The sequence below is a fragment of the Bicyclus anynana genome, chromosome 16 (assembly GCF_947172395.1).
Source record: "Bicyclus anynana chromosome 16, ilBicAnyn1.1, whole genome shotgun sequence".
NCBI classification, from domain to species: Eukaryota; Metazoa; Arthropoda; class Insecta; order Lepidoptera; family Nymphalidae; genus Bicyclus; species Bicyclus anynana.
Genome location: NC_069098.1, coordinates 14,878,400 through 14,905,293, shown reverse-complemented (window position 1 = coordinate 14,905,293; position 26,894 = coordinate 14,878,400). Strand labels below are relative to the sequence as shown.

Below are 26,894 nucleotides of genomic sequence, written 5' to 3'. Positions count from 1 at the left end.
CAAGGGCACGTTCTAGGCAAGTGAGTTCTACCATAGGCTGCATTAACTATGATTGTAGCCAAGTGCTGGCCTATACAATGAAAAACAAAAGAAATATTGTATTCTCAGGGCCGGTATCTGGCATGGCCTGAGGATTTCTTTTAAAAGTTCGTCGTCGTCATCAACCCATATTCGGCTGCTGAGCTCGAGTCTCCTCTCAGAATGAGAGGGGTTAGGCCAATAGTCCACCACGCTGGCAGACTTCACACACGCAGGTTTCCTCACGATGTTTTCCTTCACCGATTGAGACGCGCGATATTTAATTTCTTAAAATGCACACAACTGAAAAGTTGGAGGTGCATGCCCCGGACCGGATTCGAACCCACACCCTCCGGAATCGGAGGCAGAGTTCATATCCACTGGGCTATCACGGCTCTCAAGTTTTAAAAGTTATTTATACCTAATTGATAGCCGAGCCGTGATAGCCCAGTGAATATGACCTCTGCCTTCGATTCGGAGGGTGTATGTTCGAATCTGTCCTGAATGATTACTACTTCTAATCTTAAAAAAAAGCCATATCGGTCCATGCGTCTTTTGAGTAATCGCCACATGTAAGTACACAGAATTGAGAACCTTTTTCTTTTATTGAAGTTCGGGTAGAAACTAATAAAGGTACCTAAATAATTTAGTATTCATAATAAGATGAAATAATATTTCACTGTATACCAATTTCTTACTGGTCTTGCGAAGACTTACCTCTTGTACCTGTCTACTTACATACTTAGTTCAGTCAACTTTTGTTATCTGCTTAATATTGTCATTGTCATGGCGAGGTTCACCACGCTCTCTAACGATACTTTTGATTCCGTAATAAAGATGTTAATGATAATGATCGGTTCTTAAGTTGCACTTCAAGGTACGAGGGTGTAAAACCACAATTTCGGACTTTTTCGAATTCTTGGAAGAAAGAGCAGTTAAATATATCGTATCGATCCAAGAGCCAACTTTGGGCATCGTGATCCGAAGCCACATAGGATAACCACTGGACCAACGCGGCAGTAAGATTCTGTGGAACACAGATACTGGAGTGGAGACCCAACGAAGTCATTTCAGGCGAAACTTCAAGTCTTGATCATCGCTGGAAGGTAATCAATTAAGTAAGGTGATGTTCTAACTTCTAAAAGACTGAGGTGTCAGTGTCCTGCCCTGTAGTAGGCCATTGAAAAAAATTCTAATAATGGTAAAGGAAAGCTACTAGTTCAAAGGTGGTATAAAGGGGGTAGATCAATAAAAATGCGTTGTAAGAAGCTTAATCTATTTTTTATTTGTCGGTTTAACGTACAGACTTAAGGCATCCTCCCATCATGTCATTGGCACACATAACCGGCACGCTATCGCATCGCTACCTCAACTGAGCATGTCGTCACAAACAATATGGAATGTAAACAGTTTACAAACTCAATGGAATGCCGAAATTTAAAATTAAAACCACTGTCCGACCGAGCCAAGTTGATGACTTTTATAGTGACGTCACTCCACATGTTTCCGGTAGTAATAATTTAGGTGAGCCAGCAATAGCCGGACAAGCTGAATGTTTGTCAGAATGCTTCTGCCATAGGTAAGCAACTATGGAGTTGACAATATTCTCTCAAAGGTAAGCAACTATGGAGTTTGGACTGTGGTGGCTTTATGAAGGTGGTTACATGGATCCAGATTTTCAATAGCTGGCTAGTTGACACTTTTTGGAAAAGTCGTAAATTATTCATTATCGTTCTACTATTTTTATATTCATGATTAAAAAAAATTGAATTTTTTTTTAAACATGAATACATTGAAATTTAAATTTTTTAATATTTTTTGACAATACGAGCCAAAACGCTATGTCTATATTTTATGACGTCACGTAAACCTGGAAATACTAAAAAAGTAACATCGTGACGTCACAAACGTAACGACACCGCTATTGACGTTTGGAAAAATGAAAAAAATACAGTATTTTTAATTACATATTATAAGTACTTGAACGTTTAAGCCTTAAAATCTGCCTTTAAGTAAGCCTTCAAAACGCCATGAAGGTGCAAACTTCATAGTTACCAACCGTACCTATGGTGAGAATGGGCTCCAAACTATGGGATGACAAACTTACTTAGAGCCCACTAGGCACCATTTAGTTTTAGCAATATTCAGTAAATGAATCGTCTACTTGGCTTGGTCGAGTGTACAAAATAGTCTTCATCACAGGGCTCGGACAATCGGTTCTAGTTGATAATAATAAAATGAAATTATATTCATACAATCAAATTCGGGTCGATGTGCGAGCAGTGAGATATCGGGTCAACGTATTGAAGTTAAGTATCTGTAGTAATCAAAAAATTTAAGAGCCTCAATAGCTCAACGGTACGAGCGGTTGGACTCATCACCGATTGGTGGTGGTTCGTTCCCCGCCCCGATGGTCTATTGTCGTACCCACTCCTAATACAGTCTTTCCCGACTAGTAGTAATGGAAATATTGGTCATATTATTTTAAAAAGATATGGCAAATATTCTTTTTAATAAAAATAAAATAAAATGAAATAATATTCATACACTCAAATTCGGGTCGATGTGTGAGCAGTGAGATATCGGGTCAACGTATTGTAGCTAAGTATCTAAAGTAATCTTTCCCTCTTGGTTTTTTTGATACATTTGACTTCCCGAGTAATTTATTTCCCTGTGAAAGATTAATATAAATATCAAATTAAAATCCTTTTATCAATATCGCATAAGATTATTGACATTATACCTTGACTACGATCTCACCCGATGTCAACTGACAATGCAGTTTAAGATGGAAGCAGACTTACAAGTTTATTCTGCCCAGACTTCTAACCCTTTATACGCGGCATAGTACCGGAACGCTAAATAGCTTGGGCGGTACGTCTTTGCCCGAAGGGACTAGATCAGACCTGAGCCAATTTAGGAAAAATAAGATGATGAAAATGAGATGGGAATCAAAGTCAGGACCTCTCTGCTGAGAAGCACAGCAATACCAGAGAGGTTCTGGTATTATGGAGTATAAAAAAATAAACATTTAAGGTACAGTCGAGAGCATATCTACGTCGATTGTAAAAAGTACAGTCCAAAGTTCAATGTAAACTACTTAAATCGTGTACCAAAGTTTTTTACTTATAATAGGTACTTGGAAATAATATTTTGAAAGTCAAGTGAATGACTAAAGTAACTTTGGTCAGGTTATTTGAATTTAGTAACATTTTTAAAAATGTCTCCCTGCACCCCTTTGGCCTTGATTGCGATAAAACATCGATATAGTGTAATACGGTAGTAAGCTAGCTATCTTTGTTTATTTACGGTATCTCGTTTTGTAAGACATAATATAACAAGACTCGTTGGTCCCTCTCTCTATGCTTGCACATCAGAAACCTAATTATAACTTCAAAATAGCACTCAAAATTATTTTTTGCTTTGACAAAAATGAGTTTTTGTACCAAAATAAAATATTTTTTAAAAAAGTTTTTGAGTGCTACTAGACGGTCCGAGCCCCATCCCGCCAGTCATTCGTAACCACACAATTACACTTGCCAGATTAAAAAATTAAATAAAAATATTCAAGACTAGAGTTTTTTAAGTAAACGCGCCGTGAATCTCGATATTTACAGTGTAGCAACAATATACAAAATTCATAATTCATAAAAAAAATACAATAATAAGAAAAAATAAATAAATACATTTGTGACAAACCTATCAAACAGAGATTCGTGATTTTGTTGATTTAAAACTTTTTGCGTGAAAAATAAGGGTAGTTTTAGATTTGATAGTGGCGGGGATCATCCATTAGCTGTAACTACAGTCGAATAAGGCAAATAACTTCAGAAAGACTAATAACAATTTAATAACTCATAATTGTATCATAGTGTCTCCATACAAATTATTGTTTTACAATAAATAAGTACAAATATTTTAAAAAATTAACAAATTAAATTATTTTTGTATACCATTATGATCAGCTTGAGATATGTTTTAGAACTGCAAATAATAGTATAACCATGGAGGATCCCTTTGGAAAAAAATATCCAGAGTTACAAATAAAAAGGAACAATTGGCACAGAAGCTAAAAATATACACCTACACTCACTAAAATTCAATTTACACACAAGACAATACATTTTTACATGTATATAAATAGGAATTTCCCAAATACTGTGTTAAATACTGTTAATTCACGACGATTTTTACAAATAATAATAAAAAAATAAAAATAAAAAATAATAATGGACGCAAATAATTACCACATATTGCACGTATAAAATAAAATAATAAAAAATATAAAAAAAAAAAATATTTATACAGCGTGTTACTCTTACTGGCCTGGCCGTATCTGATTTTCGAAATGAGTTACAACTAGGAAACTGGCGACACATTGGTATTTGTCTGTTATGTGATTTTGAGGCTAGTTTTCATACGTTGCACGACGTCTTCGGGAAATGGGTTTTAGTATATTTGTAACATAGATTATGGCAGTTTATTCCTCAAATTGGTGAATGTATGTATGAAGAATATAACAAACATTATTTAAACTACTCGTACGAAAAACAAGATATATTTTTTTAGTTATTTTTTTCTTTAAATTGAAATTTTTAATAAAATGGGAAAGTCAAACTGATTTAATTAATTGAGTAAGTAAATAAATATCGTATATCGGCCTCCAGCTTCCCAGATATAAAGTTAAATAACACCAAAATCCACATATCCAATACAAAATCTCATATAACCTTTCCAGCAAACTTTAGGCACTGGTTTCATCGCTAATAATATCAAAGCTAATATTATAATTAATTTCTCAATATACATACACCTTACCGATTAATATTGATCTCATAATATGATATTAGGGGTATGTTAAAATATGTTACCCCTTTAATATACTAATAAAGAATCTCAAGTCACAGTAGCTAATCCGATAAAATCTTTATTTTTATTTCAAAATCGGTTAAATTCCTTATAAAGCATACTTAATTTATTTAAAAAAAGAATGTCTTCTTTATTAAATGTTTTAGAGTTATATTCCTTTGCAATTTTATGGAGGGTAGGTACAGAATAAAAATACTGCATAGTATTTTAATTCTGTTCCTACCCTCCAAATTATGGTAGTTGAAGTATGGAGAAGCTCCTGTGACGATTTTGATTAAACACAAACAAGTCCAGTGTTCGGGTTACGTTAAGCGTAATATCATATACAGTTAATATCAGTTTTTATGTGGATATGCAATAATCTCGACTAGTTAGGTACATTTCGTTTACCTAATTTACATTTTTCCATGTGGGATACAAAAAGCTGCCTACGTTAAAACTACGATCACTTCCCGAGATATTTCAGTAAAAAATATCATATCTTAATATTTTGATCATTTGTATTTTTGTACAAAATGCATACAACTTAATAATTAATTACATTTACATAAACGTTAGTTCAAATATACACACAATTTGATTACACACATTCCTAAATTGATAATGTCGTTCGGCCATCTTCAATATGAAACACATTAAAAAAATTCAATCGATTTAGTTTTTTTTTTATTATTACTATAAACTGTTGACTGGCTAAGAGCTGTGATATACACAGCTTCTTCTTTCTTCTTCTAATTCTCTGCGTGTGTGAAGTCTGCCAATCCGCAATGGGCCAGCATGGTGGACTATTATAACTGGCAAGTTCATTGATGACACTACCATGACATGCGGGCGACGGGGGAAATGACTGCGCGGGTGTGAAGTCGTGCGCGCGGGGCAGAGGGAAGGATTGCGCGGGTATGAAGACAAGCGCGCGGGGCATCGCTAGCCCCCTCCCGGCCCGCGCGGACCATCGGAAGTGTTGCGAAGGAATTTACCAAGCTATACCCTAACCCTCTGTTGTTAATGATGACAAACATACATTTTCATGTCTATGCTACAAAAATATTATCAAGATATCTGTGTATTTTTATTATAAAATAGTCATTATTCATCAAGTTTTACTATTTTTCACTTGCTTTTTGAGCTTTCCAAAAAAAAACTTTTAGGACTTTTCTAAAGACGGCCGATCGGCATTACCAAATCAGATAGTTCGCACAATAAACCTACAGGATGTCTTAAAATATATTTGTACTATTTATAATTCAAAGTAAAGAATACTACCGCATTCTATGTCATAGTACAAATTAAATCGGTTAAATAATAAGCTTATACAGGGCACGTGTTATTTACATTTGTACAATAAGTTTTGTGCCTAATATCTCCGTACAACCGCCTAGGAATTTTAAACTTCCATTATAGTACGAGATCCGGCATAATAAATATATATCCTCATCTGTTATTTATTTGGGATGAGAAATAAATAATAAAAAATATTCATACATTGCACATAGATTGCCAAGGTAAATTGCGGATCGATAGTATTAAGTGATTAGTATCAAGTCATTGGTTTAATAAAAAAATCGTACACTAGTTAGTTAGTATTCTATACTATTTTCAATGAGAAGAAATACTAAAGTAAACACGAGCGGTCATGTACACGAAGCGGCGACGGAACAAACAAAGTATGTCTGTCTCTTTCTATATTGTTTATTTGCTATCTGCCACACGACTCACGCTGGCATTCCGTTTGTTTACATCTGGTATTTCTTCTCGTTGTGACCACTTTGGGTATTTTTTATTACATAATATAATCTATTAAGTAATAAAAAATACCCAAAATATTTGAAAAAAAAACCACATTGCAACTGTCGGGTTGTCGGATATAACAGTTGTTATTTGCATTCCCTCATCAGTTGTTATTATTAGAACGTCTAATATGTCAAATGTATGCTTATTTTAGGCTTCATTTAACTGTATTAGTCTGCCTTTGATGAAGTTCATGGTTTCTTAGATTTTGTATGAAAAATGGGTCTGACCGCAATATAACTAGGCAACCTATTTTCAATGTGCCACTCAGAATATATACATCACTAATAAATAACAGATGAGGTATATATTTCTAATGACGGATCTTAGACCATTATATAAATATTTAATTTAAAATATTCAATACGACGAGGATTTATAAGGTGTACTCTTATAAGCTGTCTTGAGTAAATTGTTCTTTCATATCATTGACAATTTTTCGAAATAAATTTTCGACTAGTTGCGCGGTTGCATGTACAGAATAAGTTGATCACAATATACTACTCATATGTCAGTATACACTAAAAACGCTGACAACAACTGTTGTTTTTTATCAATTCAGAAAATATTCAATTACCCTCAATGAAATATTCCATTATTATCACTGAGAAAAGTTCTTAAGCGCGTATGCCTGCTAGGTTTGCGTCAAACTTTATAGAGCCTTGAGTGAAACTTCTCAAGTCTTAACACTTAAGTTTCCGATAAACAATGTATTAAATTATAATTTTCTACAATACTATATTATATTATAATAATTTGATATTTTATACTTATCAGACAAAGAAGTTATTTCACCTAATAGTATTGGTATGATATTCACATTCGAAGTCATAAATGCAAAAGTTAGTTCTTTACGTTTTCACGCCGAAACTACTAAGACGAACTTAAAATTGTATTTATACGTGTGCGACGTAAAAGAGTAGAAATTAATAAAAATTTAACTAATACTATATTTACTGTCATTATCAGATAGATCTGTCTTTATAGAGCAACCAATTATTATTGATAGATTATTAAAATCATAGTGAAAATTCAGATAATTACCAGACGAATTACAATAAATATCATTATTTATTTATCACGGTAGGGTGGCCAGCCAGGCCTGGACTAAGTAAAAAAACCTCAATCGGCCCAGCCGGGGATCGAACACAGGACCTTCTTCTTATAATTCCACCGTCCCCACCACTGCGCCACGGAGTCCGCCAAAAAATTCGGAAATAAAATAACTATGGAAGTGGAATTACGTGAAGTTTCACTCAAGTCTCTGGTTTCCACACAACATAATATTTATTACAAGTACATTTAGTAATTTATATTAAAATAATAATTATTATTATTCGATTTAATTTTACAAATATACAATGTAACTACATAAATATGAACACAACGTTATCAACTGCCATAACTTCATAAGGTCACCGTTATTATGATTATTTTAAGGTTCAAAGTCCACGTAAATTTAAAAATACCCTCCTAATAATATCAATTGAAGGTACTTATAAATTTATCAAAATAGTAATTTTCTTGTAATCAATTCCATAATTTACATTCCCAAAGTCGTATTCCAAAAGAAATAATCTCGATTATCTCACAAATAATAAGTACTTAGCTGCCAAAAATAACATTTTTTTTTTAATTTATTTGTAACACAGGGTGACTTTTTAGGGTGGGTATAATATTGCAGCGATTTTAAGAAAACGTTTCTTTACAACTAATCGTTTAATATGAGACACTATCAATATATTGTCTCAAGTTTTTGAGTAGAATACTACTTTATTATTAAAAAAATACTTTTAAAAATACATTTTATTTTCAAATGCAGATTTATATTATGAAAAGCTCTATATTCTTAATTCAATTTAGTTGTTAAAATAGATGCCGTACTATGCTCAACCTAAAAAAGTCTCCCTATCCATTTTGATAAATTTGTCAAGAAATTACTAAATACTCTGCAGTAAAATTTAGCTATACTAAATACCATTAAAGCTTTTCACAACTTAATAAAAGATAGCTTTTAGAAAAACGGTTTGCATTTTAACTAAATCCACTGCAAAGTAATTCGTCTCCCCACCAAACCGCGACACGTAAAAGAAAATGTCTTGCATTCACTTCACAATTAATAAAAGCCAATTCCAGTGGTCCAAAACACTCCGCGCACACAAAAACACAAAAAGCGTTCCACGCTACCCGCGAAATACTTTCCAGCTGAATCACCGATCAATTAACTTCTTAGACAGAGATCAATGAACATTAAACAGCAAAATATGTTCCAAAATGGCGAAAAGTAGGTTAAAAAACCGCTATAGTAACCCTCTTCAGATGTTGACGACCTTGACTGTATGACATTTGGTCATAACTAATTTAGATATCGCGTCGAAACTTCAGCCAATAAAAGTATAAAACAGTGATCACATCAAACGATGAAGACACTTCTGTTGTGTTCATTGATCAATGATCATTCTTCCCAGCCGGTTGATCAGTAGCCTTCTGAGACGGTAATCGTCCTCTGATCATACGAGGTAGTCGTCGAACTTCTTGAGCCTTCGCTACGAGTGTCGCGACGGTCTCCTTTCGGTCCCCAAAGCATCGGGACTAAACCGAACTCTGGACGCGGATCCGCTTGACGCGTCTCTGGCGGACACGTACGAACTGTCAGTTTCACTCAAACTGTCTGGTGGAGTCGGATTCGTGGGAGTTCCACCCCCAGAACTACCCCCTGAAGCACTCGTTTTCTTGTTATACTTTTTGAGACTAGACCGCAACTTAGTGGGCGCCAACTCCAATCCCAAATTAGCTGGTCTTTCGCTCTCGTCTTGAGACTCTTGTCTGAAATAATCTCTCGGTAACGAGTAATCGTTCTTTCTGGGATACTCCGGCGTTCGGAATTCTTCTTTTCTGTCTTTCTTTTCCCGGTATTGCCGCGAAGGGGAGAACTCTTCGGGGTGAGAATTCGTCGCTGAAGAATTTGACGGTGTCCGTCTGTGCGTCAAGTATTGAGGCCTGTAATCCGAAGCGGGCTCTCTGTAGTCGAAGGAGCATTCGTCGTAGCCGTAGTACGGATGCTTCACGACATAATCCGCCGTTCGGTCGAAGGCGTAAGGCTCTGTGCGACAGTAGAAGTCCTGAACGCGGTCTTGGGACGGTGACGGTTGGAAGTTTTCTCTGTAGTTGTGGTAGAGATCTGCTAGATGGTCTGATGTGGAGGAACTGGTTCTTCTCGGTGAGGGGGTGGGTTGCGTGGAGGTGTAGTTGGTTCCTAAGCCGGACGTTCCGGAAAGAGGTTGCACTGAATGCCCGTAACCGGACGATGAAGAGGGATGCGCGTAATGTGTTGGAGAGTCTGTAAACCGGATTGGTTTTTGTTCTTCGGCTTGAAGGCTGGATATCTGAATTGTAATAAAAATTCCGTTTAAGATTAGTTTTGAATGTGCAGTGGTTCATCATGTACCCGAACAAAGTCAACGTCTCCAGTATGCCTAGCATGCGACCAATGACATATTTTGTGAAGCGAAATAGACAACATTTCGACCAATGGAGGCAGAGCAGTCCTCAATGCAATGCAATGCAATGGTAGAGCGAGATTTCCGGTTGCATCGTAATTGGTTGACTTTTATCTATTTCTCTTCCCTGCTAGGCGTTCTGAAGATGATATGGCTGTCGCTAGACTGATTTTATTTTCATTTATTGGGAGCGTCAGGTAAAAACTGGCGATTATTGTATGTAATCCGTCAGTGTTAAAGTCAAAAAGATATTTAGGTGTACATTGTCTAATTGTGCCAAAATTTAGAGACATTAAATAACTTCGAGGTTTAATAGGAAAGTACTCACAGGGGAGCCGGTGATGGCGTTGAGAGGCGCCCGCAAATGTCTCGTGGGTCCGTGGTAGGTGTTGTGCGCAAATCCGTATCCCTCGTATATGGATGGCGGTATCACTTCTGTTTCTAGCTCTGGCCTGAAAAAATTTCGATTTTAGACATCACTTTACTTATCCGAGAATGTTAGTATGTATGTACATTGTACGTAGTTAGTATGTATGTACGTAGATCGTTATTTTTGCCTCACCTGTGAGGTTGTAGCGTAGGATGCAGCGGGCTGACATTGGATACTCTGACGTCATACCCCGCCGCCACACCGCCCAGCAGAGCGGCCATATTGTATAGCACCAATTCTATTATACTAGGCTTCTTGTACTTATAACCTGGAATATATTTATACATTTACTTATCCAAACCAACCAAAAACAGCAACACTTATTATATTAAATATATATTCTGCAGTTCGAAGAGCCGATGGACTTGGGATCTTAAGGCTATGGCTAGGGATATAATATAGACTCTGAAGTGGAAAGAGCAATGCTGGTCGACCCACTAAATTTACTACATTAAATTTGTTGCAAGGAGCCGCACTGGTGACTCATGACCATTGTTCTAGGAAGTCGCTACCAAAGGTCTAATAGTCCAGCAGTAGATATCCATCGCTCACATGTGCTGATGACGATTAAATAATGTTCAAGACCGGCTTCACAATCCCTACCAAATATCAAGCTTGCTTGCTCATTTCACTAACTGGACGTGGATTCTTGCTTCCAAGATCGATCTCAGGCTATCCACTCTGGCAGAATTCCTGCGTTCACCTGATTTGACTGAGTAAATGTGGACACTGGGCAAAAAACTCAATATTTTATTGTAGTCTCAACCCCAGATCGTGATATCACGTTCTAGTGACTAGACCGGCGAGTTAGTATAGATATACAGATAGTATACATGTATATAATATATACTCACCTTCAGTACTGTAAAGTGTGGGCATAGGTATCGTGTACCTCGAGGACGAACTCAGGGGGAACTCTGGCCCCCAGTCGTCCGGACTGAAGTCTGTGTAAGGAAGAAAACAACCTAAGTGAATGAGAAACACAACAGTTAGTGGACCATAGCTGTACAACGGGTCACATATAAGCCTCTAATCGTGTAAACAAACACAATTACAAATAGGTGAGAGATATAAAGAAAATAATAAAAGAATACACAACTAACTTTAATAAAATAAAAATCTTGGCGAACTGTGATAATTGCAGAAAGAATTTGAAACTATGTTGATTTACATTATGCAGCCTTGTCTTTACTAGCCCTTATGCAACAGTCCAAAAGACGTAGAAACGGGAGCTGACTGCATATTGACGAAATACAATTTACTCCAAAATCCTAGAGAAGCTACAATAGGGATTTTTCTTTAAGGGGTCGTGGAATTTTGGTCGACGAACGCGGTTTCAACCGCGTAGTTCTGGTTCCATGCGTCTCCTTGCGTACAAGGATAAAATAATAATTCTTTGAGGTGTGCATAAATAAACTGTGTTTATATCGAAAACTGTGGAATAGAGTTTAAATACAACATTTTGAGTTCAATACCACCGTTAAATTTTGAAAACAGTGACGAATTGGTGCAATACGCTCACATAACGTTATCGATCGAGTTACGCGTAACACCACCTACTGGCCGAACACTAATTTATGTAAACAAATCACAGGAGACACTGACGCTGATTTACTAACAGGAACCTGTCGTTTGACTTAATAGTTTCACTAAATACCAGTAGATGGAGCTATAGTTTATCGATACGACATGCTGACAATTGGCGGCGCACACGTATGTTAACACTTTTCGACTTCATCATATCGACTCAACTGGACGGTTGGAGACTGGAGTATAAAACCTATTGAACCGGAGTTCGATTCTTGCTTAACCAAAAGACATTTTTTATTTTTCTTTTTTTTTTATTTTTTTTATTTATTTAGTCCTTTTTTTGTTATATTTAAGTGACTTTAAGTCTCATATTAATTTTCAAAATAGTGTTATAATTTTTTTTTTTTTCTCTCATGCTAATTATGTAACTCTTTGTAAAAAGCTAATTTTAAGTGTTTGTTTTATGTCTAATATGAAAATCTAATGACAAGTATTTTTTTTTTTTTTTAATTTATTTATTATTCTTTATTATTATATTTAAGTGATTTTATTCTTGTATTATGGTATTATCAATTTAGTTTTATAAGGTTTTCATTTGTATGAAGTTACTAGTTATTGATTTTTTTTTTTTTTTTACAACATATAAATATTTTCGTTTCTATTATCTCATATTAATTTTCAAAATATTGTTACAATTTTTTATTTTTTTTTTCTTTTCTCTCATGTTAATTATGTAACTCTTTGTAAAAAGTTAATTTTAAGTGTTTGTCTTATATTTAATATGAAAATCTAATGACGAGAAATATTATTGGAAGCCATTATTAATCTGAATTGCTCTTTTTTTATTGGAATTGGCACTCTTTTATTTGTACTTGTTTTTTATTTTTTGTTGTTAAAAAATGGAGAATATAACGGTGCGAAGATATCGGAAACAGTATGACACAGAGTCGGAGTTATCATTTGCATCAACATCTCCACAAGATAGTTTATGTGAATCAACAGTTTTAGGTGACTCAGCTCTGAAATGCTCTTGTAGGGAAGATTTAAATAGTCTTAAGTATCAATTGGAAAAATTATCTTTGGAGTACAATAAAATAAAGGATGATATTAGTCACTTGAAAATTGAAAACAACACTTTGAAGGTATTAATAAATAGCAATATTAACGTACAGCCTACAGATTTGAGATTAAAGCCCCCAGTAGAAAATTCATATAAATGGTTTTCAACGCCTCGTAAAAGAAATATAGATTTTAGGGTGCATTTGTCACCAATCATGACGGAGAAATATGCGGCAAAATTACAAAAAAAAAGGCTTTTTACTAGTATAATTGATGATAATACTGAGTTTGTGCCAGATTTAGCCACAATAATTAACGAAAAGAGTGACAATATCGAGAATACCAAAAACTGTCATAAAATAATGATTATTGGAGATCAGCTACTAAAAGACTTTTCAACCACACTGCGAAAAACTAGACACGTCACTAGGGATGAAAATATGTGTTCTATTTCATCATTTATTAAACCAAATGCGCAATGTAAATATTCCTTAAATAATTGTAATAATTTAACAAATGGTTTATTGGAGAATGATGTTGTAATTCTTGGTGTAGGGTCCAACGACACTAATCCATATTTAGTTATAACAGAATTATATAATGCATTAACTAAACTAGGAAAATATAAAGTTTTTGTAGTAGGGGTGATTAGTAATCCATACCTCAACGAGAGGCTCCTTAACCATCATATACAGCTTATAACAAAACAATTTAAAAATTGCAAGTTTATTAGTGTTTCTGATTACAATACACCTACGTCTACATATAACAATTATGCAAAAACTAACTACTTAGAATGTTTAAGCTCTAAAATTAATATGGAAATTGAGTATCTACAGTATAAAACTAATTTTATTGATAAACCTTTGACACAAGTGCACAAAAGTTACCATAAAACCAATAATTCACATAACAAAAATTGTAGTTCACTATTGATTAATAAAAAAGGTACAATACCGTTCTATTTTAATATTAAAAGTAAAAAAACTAATGATGAAAATACAAATAAAATAAGCCCAGTAAAAAATACTAAAAACTTAAAAAAAGGTACCATACCTTTCTTATTCTCAAAAATTAAAAATAAACAACAAGAAAAATCAGATAATACTGTAAACTCATCACAGTTTTTTCGTCCACAATGAGTGTGAAATGAAACTTACAGTTTTCCATCAAAATATAGCTGGTTTATTATCAAAACGTGATTATATTGAGGTGACATTATCAGATATTAGAAAACAAATAGGCGATGTTGATGTGCTTTGTTTTTCAGAAACTTTTTTAAAAAAAGGATCAGAGTCTAATATTAGAATTACCAATTATAAATTAGCTAATAGCTTTTCACGTATATCGAAGAGAGGAGGCTCTTGTATCCTCATAAAAAATAATATTGACTTCGTACCAATCACTATAGCAAACTCCAAGCTATATGAATTTGAAGCATGTGCAATTGAATTGATAGATTTTAACCTGATAATTATATGCATATATAGGATACCTACAGCATTGGCTGATGTTTTCTTAAAGGAATTAGATACACTTCTTAAAAAAACAAATAGAGGTAGTAAAAAACAAATGATTTTATGTGGAGATTGGAACATAGATATGTTAAAACAAACTAAATACTCGAGGGAATTATCGTCAGTGTTAGCAAACTATAATTTATTCAATCACATCACTACACCTACGAGAAAACAGGCATGCATTGATTTGATAGTCAGTAATTTACCATCAGTAGAATCAAAACAATTTTGCTTAGGTTTATCCGATCATGAAAATGCTCAAACTATCACTACATCAATACGGGTTAAAGGTGAAATTTATAAATCTAACAAGCAATTTTGGTATGAAAAAAAGAGAGATCTTGGAAAAGACAATATACAAAAATTCTTAAAAGTGATGTCGTCCTTGAGTTTCAATGAAATTTATGAGGAATCAGATGCAGAAAAAGCATTCAATAAATTTCATGAGCTGGTTATTTTGTTTTATAACTTATGCTTTCCAATAATAACAGTTAAAGTCTCAAATAAAGTTATAGAGCAAACATGGATGACTAAAAATATCAAAAGATGTTGTATTCGTAAAAGAAGTTTATATTTAAGATATCATCTTTCGAAATCTAAAGCAATGAAAAAAAATTATAAGATGAAATACCGTAAATATTCTTCAATACTTAAGAGATGTATAGGGACTGCGCGACGTATAAACAATCACAACAAATTACAACAGTCCAATAACATTTGTAGGTCAGCTTGGCAGATAATAAAGAACAACTTTAATTATAAGACTAATGTAAATAATAACTTATTAAAAATTAGACATGATAATGAAATTTATACAGACCCCAAAATAATTTGTGAAAAATTTAATAATTCTTACATTAATGTAGTAAATAACACTAATAAAAAATCGGACAAACATAATTTTAAGATTGACATTCCTTTTAATCCTAATAGTATATTTTTAAGCCCTGTAAGCTACTTCGACATATACAAAATAATAAAAGCATTAAAGAATACAGCATCTACTGGTTACGATAATATTAACACTGGAGTTTTGAAAGAGACAGCTTCTGTATTAGCTCCTCCTCTAAGCCACATTATAAATTTGAGTATTGTTCAAGGGCATTATCCTTCACGCCTGAAGTACTCTATAGTTAAACCGCTCTTCAAAAAAGGGGACAAAATGGATATAAATAATTACAGACCTGTCACTTTGATACCAATAATATCCAAAGTTATAGAAAGGGTCATGTACAATAAATTATACAGCTTTTTGTCGACTTGTGATATTTTGAAAACTGAACAGTTTGGATTTAGGAAAAATAAGTCTACTACATTAGCGTGCTTTTCATTAATCAAAAGTGTGACAGAAAGCCTTAATGAAGGTGTAGCTCCTATAGCAGTATACCTTGATATGAGCAAAGCGTTTGACTTTGTTGAACATAATACTCTTCTCAAGAAACTGGAACATTATGGCATAAGAGGACCAGCACATGATTGGTTCGAATCGTATTTAAGGGATAGGAAACAATGTGTTGAAATTTGTAACATTGTCGGGACTACTAAAATAATATTTCGATCGTGTTATCGAGAAAATAGATTTGGAGTACCACAGGGCAGTGTTCTTGGACCCTTACTTTTTCTCCTTTACATTAATGATTTGCCTAATACAACAAATCATGAATGTATCCTTTTCGCAGACGACACCACCCTGTTAATTAAATGTAAACAACATCAAAATATTGAAAGTGAATTAAAAGGTGCAATAACAGGTGTGGTGGAATATCTTAAAAATAATAATTTAAATGTTAACATGGGCAAAACGAATATAATGCGATTTCAAACTTATAAATCTCAACTACAAAAGATTGATATAAAACTAAATGATACGTGCATTCAGGAAGTGGATGAAAATAAATTTCTAGGTATTACATTAGATAAGTTTTGTAATTGGAAGGCTCATATTCAACAACTTATTCTAAAAATTGACAAATATGTATATGCCTTAAGACGCATAAGGCAAGTTGTATCTGTGGATGCAGCAATTCTAGCATATCATGGTTACGCCTCTTCCTTATTAAGATATGGATTGATACTTTGGGGTAATTCAACTGAAGCGCATCTAGCATTTAAGGCACAGAAACGTTGCATTAGGGCTATATGTAATGCTGATTGGACGGATAGCTGCAAGCCTTTGTTTAAGAAGCTAAAAATTCTACCACTTCCATGTTTGTACATATTTGAAATCTGCATTTTAATAAAAAAGAATCCCGAATATTTCAAGTTTAAATCAGAATTAAACCCAGAATCAAGGCTCAAAAATAAATTATGTGTACCCTACCAACACTTGGCCTTGTATAGGGATAATGTGTATTGCTCAGCTATACGTATTTATAATAAGTTGCCACCGCACAGTTACGACATGTCATTTTTGTCTTTTAAAAAATATTTATTGAAATTATTATTATATAAAAATTATTACTGTGTAAAAGACTTTTTAAATGACAAATTCTGAATGCAACAATAAATATAATCAGTTATGATTTTCTTATAAATTATTGACAATTTTAATTTTAATTTCTGACATTAATTTTTAATTTTTGACTTCATTTTTTTAATTATATGACATTGATTGATTTAATGTTGCATTACACCTGACATAGCATTTATATTGACATTGTTTAATTTTAATGGATTCTGATAGTATATTAATTATTTATATTTGATGTTAAGAATGCTTCGTCAAATTATGCTAATTGTACTTGTATTTTTTTTTTTTTTTTATTTATTTATACCATGTTCACCGATTGAATATTTAATTATTGGAATTTTGGAATTATTAGTTAGTATAATATTATTTTTTAATATTCATACACCTGTCAAGGTAGAAAGTATGTATGTCTATAGCAAGTTCTGTAAACCTTCTGTACTTTCTCATGAATAAATAAATTATTATTATTATTATTATTATTATTAATATAGCCTATGACACTCAAGAATTGCCTATTTTTAAAATCGGTTCTTTAGATCCAGAAGATACCCCCTACTACAATCTTTACCTCTTTATAATATAGTATAGATAACATCTTCCATTATAAGGAAATGCGTTAAAAATTTCAAACTTTGTTAAGCTGTATTTGTTTACATTATTGGAAACTTATATATGACTAGAGCGGAGTGCGTGCTACGATGAACAGAGTGTAAAATAATGAGTTCTGTGACCACAAACATAGAGTTGAAAATCGTAAAGCAAATAAAAGCTATTTTTTTTGTAGTGTGTTTGTGTTACAATTAGAAGAATTTTGTAAAAAAAATTAGAAACATGTAATGTTTTCCCCCCTATTGCTTGACATTCATCAAACCAAAAGAAAAGTGACCCACACTTTTTAATTATTTATCATCATCATTAATCTAAATTCCACTGCAAGGCTTATAGATCCACCATCCAGCTCTACACTTTTTGTGAATTATAAATCTAAGGTAACGATTTTATTATGAGATACACGATAATAATATGTCAGTTTCAATCCTGCAAAATTAAATCGATTAAAAACAAACAAACATGTTACAATATACATAAAAAAAAAATATTACAATTACATTGTCAATTGATTGCATCATAACATCCAAAGTGTAAAAACAAGAAACAGTATTTTTTCAAATAATTTTATTTTCTTAAAAATATGTTAAAAAGGTTACAATGAACAAAAATACAAAAAAAAAATCTTGTCTACAGTTATCTATGTAATGGCCTACAGGTGAACATTATATCCATGCAAAGTGTGAAATGTAACTACGCATGCCAAACAGTTCATTCTAATATATAAGCAACATAAAAAGCAAAAGAATATAAATTAATCAAGTTCGTAATACTTACATGTGCAAAAAATAAACTTTGTCATGTCACTTAAAAATTTGTTCGAACTCTGTATTATTATTTTTGTTAATTTTTCATTGATATAAAAACCAAAAGTTATGCAGTCCCTTAAAATAGCAATTTCAAGCTCATGTGTTTTTTTTTTTAATAAATAATAACGTTTTGGTTTAACTTTTGAAACTGTTTATCTTGAGTTTTCTATATCAATGTACTCGTAGTATGTAGTAGTTATTTTTGAACAATTCCTTAGATTTTCGCTTTCCCCTATTAGATAGCCGGAGTGAGACAAGCACAAGCTGTTCATTTTATTGTCTTTTACTTTTTGACACCCGTCACCGATTTATGGTTATTTTGAATCTGTATTCCTGGTCATTGTCTATGGCCAGTACAGAGGATACTTCAATGTATTTTTTTTATTAATATACTCAAGAAGCTCACAAACTTAGTTCAATGAGATTATTAAACACTAATTCATGAAGCCTTATATGACTCCCAAATAGATCTCTGCTTACGACATCGTTTGATTGTATTAATCACAAAATTACTTACATTTTAGTATCTTTATTTAAAATTATGTTTGAACATTTACTTATTTTTTGATTCCTAGGAGAAAATATTTCTCAAAATACTAAAGTATTTATCTAGTAATTATTGTTGTGAAGTAATTGGTTTACTCTTTACTTTCTGTATTCGTTGATTATATTTGTGAGTTATAATATTAATATTAATTAGTCTACGTCATCTTATTCTTATGGCGAAATGACCACCAGCGCTCTGGCTATTAAATGTTAGGGGTAAAGTTAGTAGCTCTGTGATTAGTAGACCCATGTTAAAAGAATAACACCAGCGTAGATTTTATGGAAAAGGTTTATTTGATATATAAAAAAGTACTAATAATAAAATCTATAGGGAACCAGATCACCAGAGAGTTTCCTTTCGTCTAATCATTTTAACAATTAAAAATTCAATTTTATTCAGCAACCCTATCGCCAAACTTTTTTTTAGTTATCACTTTGTGTGTGTTGACAAAAACTTTAAATAATAATGTAACTTCATTAAATCAAACTGAATCTAATGAAAGAAGGCTAGCTAAACTATAAACATGTTGAAATGCGTTTTGATCTTTAGGTCAAGCAGTATTTGTTTTATTTTACATTGATGTCAACAAGTCTATCAAATCGAATCTTATAGATATTGTGTTGATTTTTATATGACCCTTAATATTCAGTATCTGACTGACTAAATATAAGTTTGTGACAAATTTAAACGTGACAAAATTCGAGATCAATAAATAATCGAGTCAAAAAGATAAATTCTAATAAATCTAAAGAGTGTCATCCTTTCTTGGGAGTATTATTTAGGCCTCTGTAAACCATTTTACGGATTGATTGAACTTAAAATGGTTAGAAATATGCGCTACACATTCAAGATTTTTGAAGTATCAGGTAATGTTTTAAATTTGAAAACACCGACTTAGTTAGCCTAATGGGAAGCTGAAAGGGTATTTTAGATACTGCTACCCGTCCTAGAAATATCTCTAAATGATTAGATTTGGGGAAGGATAGGGTTCTTGTATTATATTTTGACAAAGTTTGGTAATAGGGGCTGGTACGGAGCCTCGGCCTGTCAATTCCACCACCAGAGGATCTGTTATCGATTGTTACAGGTGAAGTATCTCTTGTACTATTATATTAAACATTGTTTTTACCTACAGTTAAAAACTAGTATTGGAAGCCTATATGACTATCTTTCATGAACAATATTTATATAAGCAGGTTGTTTTCTGATACAAAGACTAAGAAAAGTAGTAAAGCACAGAATTTATTTCCCTTAAAATTAATTTTCAAAAAAAAAAATCTTTTCATGTTACTTTTTTCTTTTGTTTGTCTATTATATGAGTAAAAACGGCTATCATATCGACTTCCAAATTTTTTTATTATTATTATACCATTGTAAACATTTGAAAGCGTGTCGGAAAATAAGAAGAGACGAAGCAAAAAAAATTATCAATACATAACTAACGAATAAGTAAGTACGACAAATACATATATAATAATAATAATAATTCGACTTAATATAACGTATTTTAGCGTAACTATGAACTGAAAAGCATGCATAGCAACGTATTCTTAAACTAAAATATATGAAAAATCAGGCCGGAAGCAAACAAATGCTTACAATTTACAAATAAAAAATAATAAAAACTGTCAAACTAATAAAAAATACAGATAAAATAAAAAATTCGTAGATAAACCAAAAAAAACAAAATATCCGATTCTCTACATAAAACACACTCGTATATAAAAAAACAAATTCGTATACGTATCACACACACTACATTCATTAATATTCCTTAGCTAAACTTAAATTTAAATTGATTTGTCTACATTTTAAAACAGCCAATTAATTTAAAGTAAAAAAAAAACAAAGCACTGTTTGTGACACAGGTGTGCGGAGTAAAATTAAAAAAAAAAAACAATTTTAAGATTCTTTTTAAATTTGGGACCTTTATCTAAATTCTAAACGAATGTATTTGGATGTGACATAAATCATTTATTTTTTTAATTTCAGAATGATAATTCAAAAACGATTAAAAATATTAATTTTTTTCATTTTCGATATTCTTTATGATGATTTCGATGATTCTGTCTAAAAGGATGTTTTTAGAGCAATGTAATATAGGCTTTCTTTAATTGAGATCCAATACGAAAAAGTTACCCAAAAATCCCGTATTCTGGAAACCACTATGTTTGTGGTTGAACAAAATTTATCAAAAACATTTCAATTGCCTCAAATAAAGTATAAACAATTTACGTCACATTAGGTAATGTTACAACAAAATATAAATTTGATAAGGCATAAAATGTACTTACAAGGGTAGGGCAGATTGTCTTGAGAGGTCCCTTTAGTGCAGCAAGAAAATAAAATAAAAACATTGAAAGTTTGATTTGGAAGTACAAGTTACAGTTCTATTAAAAAGGTTAAAAACGATCATTTTTTTTAGTATTTTTCTCCATTTTTCGCGTTGTTGTAACCTTTTAAAAAGCAACTTGTAACTTTTGAATTGGCAAGATGCAAAGGTTCATTTCAGTCCGCCTAAATGTTACATTTGACAAAGTCTTTTTTTCAAAAAGAGTTCCTTTTTTAACCTACAATTATATACCAACTATTAAAATATTTCTAAAATACCAACCATTCTTGCCAAACATTTGTAACACTTCAAATAACGGTATATTTTTATCATTTTGATTAAATAAATCAAAAATAATGGCGACGACATGAACACAAAATACTATCAATCTAAAGTAACAATACAGTACAATACAGTAATCAACAATACAGTACACTTAATCTAAACCAGGATTCCAAAACAGGATAAAACAAATACAAAACACTTTTTGAAATTTCAAACTAAAACAAAAATGAAAAAAAAAGTGTAGAAATCCTGCATTTTGAGTTCACAAATTGGATTTTAAGCCTGTTTGACTAAAAAAGGAATCTTTAACAAATTAAAGTTAATTCTTTGATAAATGTAAGGAATTCATTGTCAAATATTTTAAATTGAGTTTAAGCTAAAGAAGTTTTTATATAATTTTTTTGAACTTTTATTCAATATTTTGCTGCACATTTTTGTGCTAACTGCTTTGCCTTGACTCATGCCTATATTATGCAACAAAAATCGTTTTGTCTTTGTTTTGTCCGTTTAATGGAAATTCGGTTCTAAACTAAACCTAATGAGATAAATGCGTTACAAACCGGGAGAAAAGGGATTATAAGCATAATCATAATAAATTTAACATCAATTCATTTACGTTTGATAGTTAGGAAGATTCGAATTATCTATTGTAATATTTAAAAATTTCTAGTCATACTAACACTAAGTTTACTTATGAAAAATAAGTCTTTTTTATTTCTTTTTTTTTCTCTTAATACTAAATCTTACTAACTAATATCAAATCCTTGGAACTTCGAGTGAGAATAATAAACATTATATAAATATAATGCTTAGGGACGAGTAGTCAGAGAAAAATCGTTTATCAGGTTATCCCCCATTATGTCACAATACCTCCCATGACTTTGACATTAATGTTAGAATTCTCGAAATGACACTATTGGAAATATTTTTTTCAACAAAAAACGATTGTGTGACAAAAATTATGTAATAAATAAAGGATTATAAAATGATAATGTACCACAAAAATAATAAAATATTATGTTACCTATACCCTAAATTTGTCATACCAAGATTTATGAATCCAAGTCATTTATTACTTTACACATAATGACGCTAATTATAAAAGCAAAATTTAAAGAAACCTAATTTAACAACATTTAAACAAGTTAATGAAGTCGAGATTAACGATATATTTTCATTAAAACCTTTTTGAAAAATTAAGTTTCGATTTAGATTTGCCTTTTATCTAAATTAGCTTCAATTTGTGACGCAGTCAGAACTGTGACGTAATGAAGTTTCCCACATAAGGCGTGTGAAAGTATTCAATGCTTTTACAAAAATACGACAATTATTAAACAAATCAAATGCATTTTTACGAGGAATGTTAGTAAAATGATATGTCTTTGATATGGCAACACAATTTGTACATTTGCTTAGTAATATCTATCCAGTGTTTGAGATATAGTTTGTCTGTCTGTCCGGTCAATTTGGAGTGATTACATGAGGGTTGTTTTGTATTTTCACTATCAATACCTTCATTAACATTATTTTTACTTTCATTTTAACTTAATAGTAGACGATCCAATTATTATTTGTGACAATCCAAACGAAATATATCTATTTTTTTTCAAGTAGTTATTTACGTAGAATTTAGGAGGACGATCGTAGAAAAGTGTATCAAAAGGTACACCTGTTTTGAATGTAAAGTTTTATAACCAACTTTACTCAGTACTTTTTGTAATGTTTTTTTTTTTATATTAGTCCCTCATTCAATATCAGCATGACCTTTCAAAGAAATACAAAACAACCCAATATTACGAAAACTAACTTTTATGACTTTTTTTTAAATTTCAAGACCTAGTCGTCCCTAAGCAACTCAGTCGTTTCAGAGGATAGATTCCCAGCCACCGCCAGCAGGCCGGCCAAACTGTTGGACCTTATGCTTTTCAGAAAGTTCCTTTTGACCTCCCCACTACCCTTGCGACAGGGGGGTGTGTCGAAGACCGTGTCGTAGTGGTGGGGTAAATCGGCGGTGGAAGTGAAAGTGGGGCAAAGCAGGAATCGGTTCTTGCGCGGTTCGTCGTCCTGTAGGAGGTCGTCGTGGCTCCCGGACCGTTTTTTCGCCATGTCGGCCTTCTTCGTGGTTCGCACTTGCGATTTGGACTTTCGCGGTTTTCGCTTCGGTTCCTCGATCGCGCCTATTATGTGCCCTGTGGCGCCATTTTGGATTATTTTATGCTGATAGCACATTGCAATCAAACTCATTGAAACGAGTTATAAATTAAAAAAAAAAAACTTTTTTTAAAATTCGTATGATTTCTACAATACAAAATTATTTATAAACATTAAATGTATTTCAGGAAAATATTCGTAACTTTCTTTTTGTTAACGATATTTTAATAAGAAATTCGCGATATTTCAAATCAAAGACGTAATCGTTGTTGACAATGTGCAATCAGATTCAGAAATCAGCTAGCAAGATCATTAAAGAATTCCAACTGTTTATGACACAGTAGTAGTTTGACAACCTAATCTGTGCATTTGTATGAATTCATTTATATTTCTGATTATTTTACCTGAATGGCCAGTTTTAAATAATTCTTAAAAATTTTAATGAATGTAAAAACCTGGAGATAAACTTGTTTAATAAAAGTTTTCAGATAATAATAAATTTAATATATTTTTTTGGTATTTCTTTCATTATTAATTACAATTAGTGTGATCTTGCTGTCAGATTTGAGGACAAATTATCTTCAATATACAAGTTGATTATAAATGAACATTATAAATACTTTACAAGGCTCTAGATCATATTCAAATGTTAAGGTCATATACCTTAAAATTTAATGTAGTCACATATAAAATTTAATATAGTCATATAATAGAACATATCTAGGTACAAAAACTTCTATTACAACGTAAAATTACATCAACTTGTATATTTTAAAAACACATCAAAAAAGAGTAAAATAGAAATAATCAAAAAAGCCTACACCTAAAAAAAATTCTGGAAATTGCGGGGATAAAAAGTTAAAATTACAATTAAAGTGTGTTGAGTGTGTAGTATAATTATGTAAAAAAATATGAAATATGAAAGTAATTTCAGTAATAACCACATCCATTAAATTGCAACAACGATACTGATTAGTTGCAGGAACTGACGTGGTAGAATAACTTTTTTTAATTAACTGCATCAATTTTTTTTTTTTTTTTTTTTTTTTTTTTTTTTTTTTTTTTTTTTTTTTTTTTTTTTTTTTTTTTTTTTTAAAAAAGAATATTTGCCATATTTTTTCAAATATGACCAATATTCCCATTCCCCTCCAACTAGTCAGGAAAGACTGTGCTAGGAGTGGGTACGACAATAGACCAACGGGGCGGGGATCGAACCACCACCCCTCGGTGATGAGTCCAACCGCTCTTACCGTTGAGCTATTGAGACTTGAAAATAATAATGATTTTTTAGCAATTATTATTATCGGGTAGTAGGTTCTACATTAATGTTCATTATTTATGCCACCAAGCAGCATTGCTGTGATTGCGGTCAACACTTATGATATTTACTTGCATAGATTGCAGTGTAGGGTAGTACAATGTGAATTTTTGTTAGGTCTGATCAACTTTCTTGCTAGGATTCGTAGTTGGAGAATACCAAAATAAATCACTGTGTGATTTGTTGTTTATTCTTTACAAATTGGCTTTTGACTACAATCTCACCTGATGGTAAATGATGATGTAACCTAAAATGGAAGCGGGCTAACTTTTTAGGAGGATGAAAATCCAAACGCCTACAAATCGTTTATGTAGGGTATGTGAATGTAAGAAATGTATGCAACGTGTGTGTGTAAATGTCAGAAATGTTTGCGACGCCTGAACGTCATGTACGTGGGAGCGTGCCAAATGTTTGCGACACGTGCACGTCAGGTGTATGCTTGTGTACCTGCGTGCGGCGGCTCGGCGCGCGGCGCGTGCGGCGGCAGGTGCGGCGCGGAGGTGGAGGGGCGGTGCGCGCGCGGCCGCAGCGCGGGTAGGGGGAGGTGCGCGCGCGCACGCTGGTGCCCTGTCGACGGGCCCCATGTCTTCCCCTTTACGCCGTCCGCCGGCACTGCGAAAAACACCGTCATTTATTTTTATTTTGAAAATACAAAAATGTACACTATTTTATTTAGTATCAAATACGACAACCCTTTAAACTAGCCTCAATTAATAAATGTTTTAAATAAACTATGTTAAGTTAAAACAGATAAGAGATGGATAGAGGTGGAAATGTCGACCTATGAAGGCAAATTGTAAGCAAACTGTCGACCGAAGCAGAAAAGTATAGATGGAGGTAGAACTTTCTACCTATGGAGACACAGTATGTATAGAGTTGGAATTAACGACATAAGCAGAACAGTATGTATTGAAGTAGAGCTATCGACTTAAGTAAAATAAATATACACCGGTGGAAATGTATACCTAAGCTAACAAAATATGGATATTGGACATTGGTTAAACAGTCGATCTAAGCTAACAAAGTGTGGATAGAGGTGATAACAAAGCTAACAAAGTATGGATAGAGATGAAACTATCGACCTAATCTAACAAAGTATGAATAGAGGTGATAACTAAAGCTAACAAAGTATGAATAGAGGTGATAACCAAAGCTAACAAATTATGGATGGAGGTGAAACTATCGACCTAAGGTTACAAAGTATGGCTAGAAGAGATAACCAAAGCTATCAATGTATGGATAGAGGTGAAACTATCGACCTAAGCTAATATAGTATAGACATCGTGAATAAGTGTTCAGTACTCACGAGCGATAGCTCTCATGATGGCGGGCGAGCCGGGCGGCGTGTCTGTAGCGACGGCGACCAGCTGTTTGACGCTGGACTCGTCCTCCGAAGGCCGGACCGTGAGGGTGTGCCGGAAGTCCAGCGGGGATGAGATCGTGTCCTTCTTGAGCAACTTTATCTTACTGAATTTGCCTGTAAGACAAAAAAATATATATGCAATGACAACAGTTACAGTCTTAATAGAAGTTTTACGGGAATTACAGTTATAGCATAGCTCGTTCTATCCCCCGCTGTGTGACTCTGAGGCCTTGTTATGAGGCCCATAGATAGCGACAAAGTCTCGGAACCATAGGTCATCTTTGGCCACACGGACT

General features: G+C 32.8%; 1 protein-coding gene across 2 annotated transcripts in view; it reads right to left on the bottom strand.

Moving 5' to 3' along the window:
* Positions 1–1,277: 1,277 nt before the first annotated feature.
* Positions 1,278–26,894, bottom strand: part of LOC112048392 (mitogen-activated protein kinase kinase kinase 11) — a 71,202-nt gene continuing 45,585 nt past the window's right edge. The window contains exons 6-11 of one of the 2 annotated variants that reach the window (XM_024085907.2): positions 26,542–26,712; positions 25,683–25,847; positions 11,460–11,570; positions 10,738–10,873; positions 10,504–10,627; positions 1,278–10,061 (exon numbers count right to left, since the gene is read on the bottom strand). In XM_024085907.2, coding sequence (XP_023941675.1) covers positions 9,222–10,061; positions 10,504–10,627; positions 10,738–10,873; positions 11,460–11,570; positions 25,683–25,847; positions 26,542–26,712 — 1,547 coding nt within the window. In that variant the 3' untranslated portion in view covers positions 1,278–9,221. The remainder of the gene's footprint in view (positions 10,062–10,503; positions 10,628–10,737; positions 10,874–11,459; positions 11,571–25,682; positions 25,848–26,541; positions 26,713–26,894) is intronic. The other variant, XM_052886074.1, reaches the window with a different exon arrangement.